The sequence below is a fragment of the Meles meles genome, chromosome 2 (assembly GCF_922984935.1).
Source record: "Meles meles chromosome 2, mMelMel3.1 paternal haplotype, whole genome shotgun sequence".
NCBI classification, from domain to species: Eukaryota; Metazoa; Chordata; class Mammalia; order Carnivora; family Mustelidae; genus Meles; species Meles meles.
In genome coordinates, this window is record NC_060067.1 from 63,012,577 (window position 1) to 63,024,960 (window position 12,384).

Sequence of the window (12,384 nt, forward strand, 5' to 3'; positions counted from 1 at the left end):
CCCATACTCTGAGGTTTGGAGAAGTTTCATTTCATAGGCACAATTGATGAAGTCTTTGGCCATGGGTGACTGATTCAACTTCCAGCCCCTTTCCCCTTCCCTAGGTCAAGGGGGCGGGACTAAAAGTTCCAACCCTTCAGTCACATGGCCGGTTTACCTGTCAACCAGCCCCCATCCTTAGGCACTTTTGGAAAGTCACCTTATTAACATAAACTCAGGTATGGTTGCAAGAGGTTTGTTATACATATTAAAGAACCTGTATCATTCTTTTTACTTAGGAAATTCTAAAGGTCTTAAGAGCTGCTGTTAGAAACTGATTACAACCAAAGATATGTTTCACCACTGCATCACAAAGCCTAAGTGAATGGGTATCAGGACCAAAAACAAATTATTTTGATATATTGGAAGATGGTCCAGAAAGGTTTGGCTCTACTCCAAAATTCTAACATTAATCTCTAAGCCTGGGATTGTAGGGGACCTGTCTTCTTTTTGTTCAAAATTTTTGTTTTCTGACATTTTGTTTTTCTATCAGCGTTTTATAAATATTCTTTAAAAGATATGGCTCTTACCTTATAAAATTTTAAATTGCATGTAAGAGTAAATTAAAACTTGCCAATAAATATGTATGGATACTTGCTTAAAATAAAACACTTTTCTGTAACTTACAAAAGAAAAGTCTAAAACTGTGTTTCTTTTATAGTAGTAACAACAGAAGCAGTGGTGTTTTTTGAGCGATAGTACAGTCAAACACCACACTAACAGCTTTATATACAGAATAGTTTTGAAATGTTAGTAATTACTGATATCAATATGATTCATCAAGCCATGCCTTTTTTATTAGGCTACCCTACCTCAAATTTTATTGCCCACTCACACACCGTCCTCCCCACAATATTCTTCTACTGTCCTCTAAATAAGAGAGTCTTATTTCATGGGGTTATAAAACCAAACTGCAGTCTTATGTAAAAAAAAAAAAATATATATATATATATGTATATGTAAGTATATTTATATATGTACATATGTGTATCTGTATACACATAAATATGTGTATGTATAATATATATTTAATATTATTATAGTATGTGTATATATATGTATATATATATATATAATTTCCAAAGATTAGCTGCCATTATTCTAGAACAAAATCAGTTAAATATTTGCAATGGATTATATGCTCAGAATTTCATTCGTTCATTAAACAAAGAGCCAAAGGGCCTTCAAAGGAAAACAGTACCACAAAGTTGTTCTGTTTGTTTTTTTGTTCCATTTAAATCATTCTCTGCATAGACTACAAATGCATATAGATATTTCTAAATGCTCTTTTTCAAGTTGGACTTTTAAAATATTCAAGCAAGCCACTCAGAGTCGAAATCTAGTAAATCAGTTGCCACAATATAATGAAAAATTCATAATCACTGAAACTATTATGTAAACTACACAAACCAAGTGATAGACAATGCCGATAATGGTTATTTTCTTTTCTGAAGTACGCTCTTATAGTTTCGATCCATTTTGAAAAGATAGCGATGGCCATTTCAGTAATAAGTCTCTATGTACTGTTTCACTCTAATTTAAAATAAAGTTTTTAAAGTATTTTCAAAAATACTACAAAAGCTCTTTTAGCTTTTTCTTGCTTAGGATTTGTCTAGTATATAGTCTCCATCCTCCCATTAGTGACCACTTTGTCATTATATTTCTGTGTCACTATATTTAAGAATAACTGGAATTTTTTAACTCGTCTGTACCTAATTTTTAAATGTTTAGCTTAAACTTTTGACAATTATTGTGATTACTATGTTTTAGATCAGTTTTTTTTATATTATTCTGTGACTCCTATTTGCCCAACTGTTTTGGACTATTTCTTTTCCTGCCAGATAGTGGGTTCATCTCCTACTTCCCCTTTCTTTCTGTCCCCTTGGAAGTTTTATGTTCCAATTCTATTCACTCATTCATGAGCTTTAACATTTTAAATAAAATCGTGTTTGAATTTTAAAAATGTGAGGTTCACATCCTCTTCCCAAGCAATACAAGAAACTCAGAATGCCCTAAATCTGATGGTATGGATGTTTTATGATTTTTATACAGTTAATCCTTGCTTAAAATTACTAACATATTTACTAATATCTTTGCTTGGTATTTCTCCTAACACTCCACTCCTTCCTTGTGGCCTTGATTTCATCCTTTACTAGTGTTTATGAGAATGACATGCAGTGGAATTATGCTATTTTCATTGAATATAAGGAGAAAACACCATGTCAAAACTTGACAAGTGGTAGTATCTTAAAATTTAGGTTCCATGTGAACACTAAACCCTTTAAATTAACTTTTTGTATTCTGCTACTTTAAAGTCCATTGGTCTATCTTGCTCTTTTAAAGAATGTTCTTACCAGGCGTGATTTTGTAACATCATGCATTGGTCACTTGGAATATGATTCACAGACCTGAGCAGATCTTTCCAAAGTTAACACATTTTATAATATTTTTTAAATTACATTTGCAAATAACACCAAAAGTCTCATCAGAAAATTGTGCTGTTATGTAATGATGGTAGATAAAAGTTTTTCCAAATTCCAATTTGCACTAGAAAAATCTAATTTTATAATTGGCAACAAATACTGCCAGTTCTTTTCCATAAAGTGACAGGCTTACTTTGTTCATTTTTAATAAAATATCTGCCAACTGCCCAAGTCTGAATAACCATAATTTAGGGATTAGTCATTCTTTTAGGTTAAAAAAGTGGTATTCCACTAAAATAAAAAGTTATTCTTTCAAGTTAAAAGAAATAGCATTTTCTGAGTTGAGAACCAATTTGGCTTGTTGAAGAAACTGAACAGAGGTCATTATGACCAGAACAGAATGGACAATGTGGGATGGATGGATGGATGGGTAGATAGATAAGATTATTCCAGGTCTTGTGGACAGAAGTAAAACAATTTGGATTTTCTTTCTGGTGTAAAGGAAATCATGGAAGGATTTTTACCAGGTGGAATAGCAAAGTCAGAACTACATTTTGTTATTAGTTCAGATGTCCTAGAGAGGAAGGGGCAAAAGCTGAAGCGAGAGAACAATCCAGAGGAGATTGCTGTCCAGAATGAGATGACAGTAGTGTAGACCAAGAAGTCTACCCCAGACACAGACAGCAGTGATGAGTTCCAGCTCCTTGCTGGAGGGAGGAAATCTAACACAGTAACAAAATCATACTTATATGTGAATTTCCTTTTCCCCAGATCACAAAGAAAGCATGCAGTTTCATTCTCCTCAGAGATGTCAGTCTCCAGCCCACCTCAGCCCTCACGAAAATGCACTGCACTATAAAAACACAAACTGGAGAAAACCTTTCCCCACGAGGTCTGATGAAAAGGTAAAACAAATACTTCTCTTCAGTGTCTTTCTAGATGAACTTAGCATCAACAGAGTGCTTTATTAAACCATGCCTACATGGAGATCATTGTGGTTGGCTTTATTTTATTCCCCTTCTGGCTATATATTACTGATTTTTAACATTTTTACAGTGTTTTGTTATATTTTATATTGCTCTTCTAACCAGTCTTTAATTTGCACATTCTCAGATTCTTCAAGTGGTTTTAATTAATAAAAAAAATAGAGATATCAAAGCCTGTGTTTTATATTCACTAGCTGTTCAGGACTAACAAGGATTTATATATTGCAATACTTTTGCCAATAAAAGAGCCACCTGTCATATTCTGATTGCATTTGAACAGTCCAACAATTTATTGAGCACTTATTTTATGCCACATAATGTGCTAGATGATATTGTCCCTGCCCCAGAGGAAACATAGAGCAAGGAGAGGTGCTAATTCATAACAGATGTATTCTTGTTTGTCCTTCATCTATTTCCTGCTCTCTTTTTAAAATATTCACCATCCCCATTATCTTCTTGTATCATGTTGCACTTACATTTACTATGGGGATGGCATGTGTCAAAACTTTCTTTGTAGTTTCCATGCCCTTCCCTCCATTACTTTATTTAATTTTTTTTATTTTTTATAAACATATAATGTATTTTTATCCCCAGGGGTACAGGTCTGTGAATCGCCAGGTTTACACACTTCACAGCACTCACCATAGAACACACCCTCCCCAATGTCCATAACCCCCCTCCCCCCCCATTACTTTATAGCATTGCTTATTAAATAAAGTCTTTCACTATAAAGCACAGAGGAATATGCTTCTTATGGGTCTCCATCCCATATCCCCATATGCTTGGGGTCCTTCTCTGGAGCTGAGAAAGTGTTTTAAGCAGAAGCAGAGCATATAATGTATCTCTGGTCCAGTCCCACAATCTCTGTAGTATCCTGAAGGTCTTTTACTGTCCTTATATTAATTTCTACCTTAATTCTAAAAGAGGTCTCAAACTCTTAAGTTAGACTTTGGGAAACTTTGGCACATACTTCTGTTATTGTCCCTTTCTATGTACCTGGCTTCTTTTGTCTCTGTCATCTCCTTCATGAGCACTGAAATCCCTGAGTTCTAACCAGGTGTCTCTCCAAATTATACCACTCCCAGACCCTGGATTCCTCACAGGCATGAGAGAAGCTTGCACTAGATCCGGACTGCCCTCATGTCAACAATTTCAATGCACCTTACGATCTGTGACCTACCCATGTACTATCAATAATAAGGTTTACTTATTAATATTCTTTGACTCTTTTTTTTTCACTTTGTATTACCGTTCTAAAGAAAAAGACAGTATTATGTGCCACAGATAGGAAGTAACCTTCAAACTAATTGCAACAATCCACTTAGGGTATATATGCCCCAAAGAACTGAAGGCAGGGACTCAGAGAGGTATTTGTACACCCATGCTTATAGCAGCATTTTTTTTTCCTTTTTTTTTTTATAATTTATTTATTTTTATTTGCTTATTTACAGCATAACAGTGTTCATTGTTTTGGCATCACACCCAGTGCTCCATGCAGTACGTGCCCTCCCTATTACCCACCACCTGGTTCCTCAACCTCCCACCCCACCCCACCCCCTCCCGCCGCCCCTTCATAACCCTCTGGTTGTTTTTCAGAGTCCATAGTCTCTCATGGTTCATCTCCCCTTCCAGTTTCCCTCAACTCCCTCTCCTCTCCATTTTTCACAATAATGCCAAAAAGTGGAAACAATCCAAGTACTCACTTTGTATATATAAAACGTTTATATGATATTAATAATAAAATGTATACTATATATCTATATAATATTTAAATAATTATATATTTATATAACATATCTAATATAAATACATATAATATACAAAATATATAAAAATATATAATATATATAAATAGGGATACTGCAGGGACTTTTATATATTTATTTTTTATTTTATATTTGTATATAAAAATATGTATATGTTTATGTATTTATATTTCTATTTAATATATATATATCTATAGAATCCCTGCAGTATCCTGTTACATACATATATATATGTATATGTATATGTATATGTATAATGAGTATTTGGACTATTACCACCTCCCAGCATACACACACACACACACACACACATATAAACTTCAGTTTGGAATGATGACAAAGTTTTGGAGATGGACAGTGGTGATGGTTGCAAAACCATGAGAATGTACTTGATGTCACTGCATTATACACTTAAAAATGGCTTAAATGGTAAATCTTATGTACATTTTACAACATTTTTAAGTCACTTTAGCTCAAACAAAACAAGGCCATTAAAATGGAGCAAGATCCCACCACTCACTAATGGTTCTCAGGGTAAGGATTGTTCTTCTGTTGCAGAAGAGATCAGAAAAGCCAGAGAGATATTAAGGACATACTAGAACAAAAATGAAATATTCCCCTTGAATTATTCAAAGGGCTAGACAGAGAACTGAAAGGAGGCTACTTCGCCCCCAGGTAACTCAGAGTTATTTAATGCTGTATCTGAGTACCACCTAAACTTGTCTGCCAGCACTCAAGGCCACACCTGGAGAAAAGAGGACTATAAAATCTCTAAGTGCCTTCCAGTTTGAGCAAGTAAATAAAATCAGAATGGCTGAAATGCATCCTGACTGAGCCCTGCCAAGCCCTGATCTATCTGAGAGACCCTCCAGAAGCAGCAGACTGCTCTGAGCTCTGAGAGCCTCCACTTCTGAGGGAGATAGGGCTCTGAGGCTCCTTTCTTTCTGAAGCCTGTAACGTGGCTTTGCAGGAGTCGAGCAGAGCTCCTCCTGCCTCTGGACCTTCCCAAGGGGGCAGGGACTAGGTAGAGGAAATTATTCCAAAGGGAGTCTTAAATAAGAGATGACTTTGCTCCCCAACTGGATGGAAGAGAATGGCAGAGCCAGGCAGGAGAAAAGGGTGAGGCATGGGTTGGTTTCTAGGCAGCAATGCTGGCTCATGCCAAGCCCTGAAGTGATGCATGTCCAGAGACCAACAAGCACATCTGGCTAGCCGGACCCATGTCCTCAGACTGGAGAGAGGCAGCCGGTGAGGTTGCAGACTTAGGCTGGAGCTAGCTCCTTCCTCTCCCAGTGGCACTCACATATGCTTGGTGGTGTACCCATTGCTGGAAGGATCTCCATCCCAGTCTGCACTGGGAGGACCAGACTCAGATGGAGAGAACAAAGACCTGCTGTCCCATACCTAGCTTTTGCCAACCATGTGACAGATGCTGACTCCCTAAGCCTGCACTATCCTGACCTGCCTGCCGCACAGGATTATTATGGGGGTGGACTTAATAATGAATGAAGAATGGCCTTGGAAAGGCTGGACTCACACAGGGGACTGTTTAATGTTATCATTCTTGGAATCCAGTAAAGGAATTGTAGATTCATGGCACATCTCCCTGACTTCCCTTTCTTCTGTTATGGTGTATTTTATCATCAAAATAAATCAGCTAGTGTAATAGGGTATCATGGTACAGAGAGAAATCCAGACAGACCAGGGTTCAAATCCCAGTTCCACCACATGTGACTTCACACACGTGCTACAAAGATGCTCTTGATCTGCATCTTCCCCTCCCTTGCTGGTTTTTCAAGGACTAGGACCACGCCGGCTTCACAAACAATACACCTCCCGTCTCAGCTTCCGCAGGTGCAGATTCAGAAAGCACTGGTAGATAGAGTGTTTATGACCCATCGTGAGCGTGGTGCCGAAGGGCTTTTCTCAATAGATGGGAGTGAAATTTCCCATTACTTTCAATGACAGACAGACTCTGTTGTGCCAGTTTCCTATAACAGTAAGCTGCGGTTATTTTTCTTGTGTCCATTTCCAGATCCAGGGATGGAATTTGGGGGCTGAGTATTTACTATAAATCAAACTGTGGTTTGACCCTAGTGGAACAAAAAGCACACTTTAGATAATTAATTGATTAAAGTTAGTACTTCTTTTTGACCCTAAAATATTCACCATCTATCTGCACTGCAGGATGTCCAACAGAATGACTGGTACATCGGAGAACACAGTCGCCAGGCAGTGGAAGAGGCATTAAGGAAGGAGAATAAGGTAATACCTTGTAGAGGGGACGCTGCACCCTGTCTGCAGCCATCTATGGTTTTCTGCCCAAAGGTTCCAGCACATACGGAGCAGTGTGCTAAGATGCACCAGCCTGGATCTCTCAATGCTCAGGAGGTTGTCATTAAAAGGGGGAAATGGCTGTGTCTCTTATTAATCTTGTGACTTGCCCTTCTTCCAAATTATCTTTAAGGAGGGCATGCGATGTGATGAGCACTGGGTGTTACATGCAACCTATGAATTACTGAACTCTACATCTAAAACTAATGATGTTGGCTAATTGAAATCTTTTTAAAACTATTTTTAAGTTTAGGTTTCTTTATGGATTAAATGAAAACAGTAAAATGAACCCTAAGGAACTACTTTGGAGATCAGATGTGGAAGCTGGGGTATGAATGGAGGTCACCATGGAAAATGCCTTCCTTCTACTTTCTTCCCAGTTCATCTCGTTACTAAAGGTCTGCCCAAAGTACAGGGAGGTCTTTTTTTAATTTTTTTTTAAGATTTTATTTATTTATTTATTTATTTGTTTATTTATTAGAGAGAGAGAAAGAGAGACAGAGAGCACAAGCAGGCAGAGTGGCCGGCAGAGGCAGAGAGAGAAGCCGGCTCCCTGTTGAGCAAGGAGCCCAATGTGGAACTCGATCCAGAACTCTGGGATCATGACCTGAGCTGAAGGCAGTGGCCTAACCAACTGAGCCACCCAGGTGTCCCTAGAGGCGGGCCTTTATATCTCCTGTCTCCAGGAAAGGTGCAGGGATCATGAATAATGTCCTAGTCAGGATATGATAGGTTTCTGTATTAACTACCCCAAGTTCTCAGTTGCTTAGCATAGCAAAACTTTCTTGCTTGAGCTCCATGGTCTACAAAGGTTTGGGTGCATAGATCTAAGCTGGTGGAGACCACGTCTTCATGTGTGCCCTTACCAATCTTCTCAAAAGTAACACTCATCTCTGCTCACATTTCACTGGCCAAAGTGATTCACATAGCCAGGCCTAACTTCCAAGGGGGTGGGGGACGGACAAATCTAACATTTGTCCAAAAGGAGAAAAGACATGAAATTACTTAGGATCAGATCAAATGACTATTAGAACCATCATCACCAACAGCAAGTAGTTATTAAATTACTATTCTATTAAAAGCAGAGAGCTCTACTAGGCTGTGAGAAATCTCTCCGAAGTGACAGAAAGGTTCTCAAAACTGTTGGATCATCAAAACCTCTAACCAGTGCAATGTTTATTGTTGAATGAGGAAATACAAAAATGGAGTTAGTTAATTAGCAAATGGGTGGATAAATGATAGGTCCCCGATAAAGTTTAGTAAAATGTAGTTCTTGGAAATGATATTGTGAAATTAAATGAGATAAACTAGATGATAGTTTCTAGGGTAAATTGAATGATGCCCCCTGACAAGAAACCCACATCCTATTCCCAGACCTTGTGAATACGCCTCCTTACTTGGAAAAAGGGCTTTGCATGTATGCTTAAATTAAGAAGCTTGAGATGAGGACACTATCTTGTATGAGCTGAGCAGATTCAAAGTAATCACAAGAATCCTTAGAAGAGGAAGACATGAGGGCTATAAGTCAAGGACCCCTGGCGGCCTCTGGAAGAAAAAAGTCAAGGAAACGCATTCTTCCCGAGGGCCTCCAGAAGGACCCCAATCCTGCGACCCTTGATTTTAGCCCCGTCAAACCCTTGTCAGACCTCAGCCTCCAGAACTGTAGGAGAATAAATTTGTGTTTTATTCCATGAAGTTCATGGTAGATTGTTCTAACAGCAGGAGGAAATAGTTACAAACAAAGTATCCCAAACATATTAGAAGTCCACGGAATGATCTCATTTTCTAGATGAGGAACCGGAGGCTAAATCAAGGTCTCACTCATAAAGAGGAAAAAGTGGAAAAGGGGACAGAACCTATATTCAAGATCAGTGTTCTTTCCACAAAACCACAGCTGCCTGTAGTAGCCATCAGAGTTCTTTACGTTCCAGTGGATAGCTGTAGGTGGCTAGGTGATGTCCTGCCTAGAGGACCCTCCCTGACCCCTCCCCAGGGAATCCCACCCTAGTTGACCTCTCCTTGGTAGATGGGGGAGCAGGATGTCAGCTTCAACCTTGCCTCCTCCCCTGGCTAATCAGCACCAAATGAGCCACTATACTCTCTGAGCTGTTTGCCAACAGAAAAATTACTCTGAGCGGACCTGCTTCCAGGAGCTGCTGTGTGCTAAAAAGACCAACGTATGCACCCATGTCCTTCCAGCAACATCTGGGCACTCAGTCAAGGCTCCTTTTGCTACCCCCTCCCCCTGTGTGCCTGTTTCTACCTCCTCCCCAAAAAACACTGAGAAAACAGCATCTCAGTTGCATGACTTCATCTTTTCCTATTCTGTTTGTCTCAGTTTTGTCAAAACATGTTTCCAATTAATGAAAAATAATTTCATTTAAATTGCAGGATTGCCCAGATTCATGGTGACAAACTCATTGCAGAGGTTAAGATGATAAATCCAAAAATTGGTTCCGTGTCTTGGCGTCTTCTCCCTTCCTGATCTTGGGCAATGTTCTGTACTTGAATCTTAAGGCTTCAATTACGGCTGAATATTTTATGTAGAACAAGTTCCAGAAGATTCTTCAATCCCACTTTATGTACTCAGAGGCTGATATATTTAAAGGGCAAAAACTTGGACTAGACTATTAGGTAATCTACTAACTAGCCAAGAGGCATTAGTGGATTCACTTAAGTAATTAAGACCCTACTTCCCTTACCTGTAAAAATGGGGATAAAATAACTTCTCAAATTTTATGTAAACATCACATGAAATAATGTTGTAAAATGCTTAGCATCTTTTTTTTAAGATTGTATTTATTTATTTGTGAGAGAGAGAGAGAGCACAAGCAGGAGGAAGGGGCAGAGGGAGAGAGAGAAGCAGACTCTCTATTCAGCAGGGAGCCCAACAAGGGCCTTGATTCCAGGACCCTGAGATCATGACCTAAGCCAAAGGCAGACACTTAGCTGATTGAAACCCCAGGTGCCCCTAAAATGCTTAGCAACTTCAGAGCAAGTCTCAATAAACCTTAGCTATCAGAATTATCACGTCTCTACAGTTTCTTAGTATTATTTATAAACTTAATATATTTATAGTATTAGTATAAGTATTGTAATGATTATTATCTGTATCTATAATGATAAATATTATTTATGCATAATAGGTATATATAGATATAAGATATAGTCTATATGGAGATAATTATATGTAACAATTAATTATAAACATAAATTATTATATGTAATATCTATAAATAGTAAGTCCTCACACATCTAATTAGATCTATTCTAGTAGATTATTTGTAACCATCTATGTAAGAATCTATGCAATTACAGCTACAGACTTTTCAATACTTTTCATCATACAAAAGGCACAGTGTAGCTACAAAACCAGCATTGCAGGGGTGCTTCTGTTTAGGAGACTCACTCCATTTCCTAGCCCTTTATGACCAGACTTTCAGCCTGAGCTATTCCCCAGGCAGGCCTGGTCCCTGCAGTGTGCCTCTTCACAGCCCTCAAGCCATCTCACACTGCTGACCTTCTTTTGGAAACGCCCCATCTCCTCCCTTGGCTCCTGTCACACTGAAGCTTCTGGGTTTCCTTCCTATCCCTCTTCTGTCTCCTCTTCTTCCCTTGCACCTGCCTTCCCCTCACCAGAGGCTATGTTAGCCCCTCCCTCCATGTCTGCCCAGGCTGCTACCAATGACTGAAACCCCACATCTTTTGGGGGAACCCTAGCCCTATATTAATATCTCCCCACTCAGAGGCCCCTTGTATTATGCTAAAAGCCTCCCTTGCTAAAGCCTGCAGTGGCTCCCACTGTCTCTAGACTAACACCTGAGCATCAGGCAGAACAGGATATATGGGAACAGGGGCAGGTGAAGAAAGAACCCTCAGGAGGGGAGGTGGAGGGCTTCTCCATGCAGATGAGGTGGCCTGTGTGAAAGCTGAGAGCCCAAAAGCAAGAGGTGCCTTTCGGAAATCTTGGCTGGAACCAGGATTTTCAGAAACCAAACTCCAGGACAGACTGGAGCATTTATCCCCAAACGTCATGCTAAGGTTGTAGACATGACATTGAGGCCAGTGGGGGATGGTGTAAGATTTGGAAGAAGGGGATGTCCTGATCTGACTGGTACACTTTTCAGAAAGTAACAAGAAGCCTTACACGAGCTGACCCCCAAATATTCACTGAATTAAATTTCACAAAGAACTGTTTTGCCAAAAGGCAAGCCACATGGGAACGTGGCACACACAAATGTCACTACGGCCAACACTGTCAGGCCTGGGATGCTGGCATGTCTGAGAAAAAAACCATTCTTCCTTCTGCTTCAGGATGGCACTTTCTTGGTCCGAGACTGTTCCACGAAATCCAGGGCAGAACCCTACGTGCTGGTGGTGTTTTATGGGAACAAAGTCTACAATGTGAAAATCCGTTTCCTGGAGAAGAATCAGCAGTTTGCCCTGGGGACAGGACTGAGGGGAGATGAGGTGAGTATGACCTAACAGCTTCCCTTTCCCAGACCAAAGACAGCAAGGGGAGACGTTGGGGGGAATGCTGGCCAAGTCACCCATCATATCCCCGTGACTGCTGGGGGAGGAGAAAAGAACGCCACCCTGGAGGTGGAAACTAATTCCCTTCCAGCTCTTTCTACAAGCATCCCTGCCCACCTTAAACTTCAGCCTATGGGCCCCAGCCATTACTGACCATTTCATCCCCTGTCCACACAGATCTGCCCATCGAAGGAAAGTCATTCTGCAGGACACATCCAAGTTCTGCCTCCCCGGAGGTCTCCCCTGACGCTGGAGTTAGTGTTAACACCACATTCCTTCCCCACCCCCACGCCAAACCCCCAC

At 39.7% G+C, this 12,384-nt stretch overlaps 1 protein-coding gene across 2 annotated transcripts in view; it reads left to right on the forward strand.

The window, feature by feature from the left end:
• CLNK (cytokine dependent hematopoietic cell linker) overlaps window positions 1–12,384 on the forward strand; it is a 168,869-nt gene that overhangs the window by 145,399 nt on the left and 11,086 nt on the right. Inside the window, exons 17-19 of one of the 2 annotated variants that reach the window (XM_045984963.1) lie at window positions 3,234–3,367; window positions 7,402–7,479; window positions 11,863–12,018. In XM_045984963.1, the coding sequence (XP_045840919.1) occupies window positions 3,234–3,367; window positions 7,402–7,479; window positions 11,863–12,018 (368 nt within the window). The remainder of the gene's footprint in view (window positions 1–3,233; window positions 3,368–7,401; window positions 7,480–11,862; window positions 12,019–12,384) is intronic. The other variant, XM_045984972.1, reaches the window with a different exon arrangement.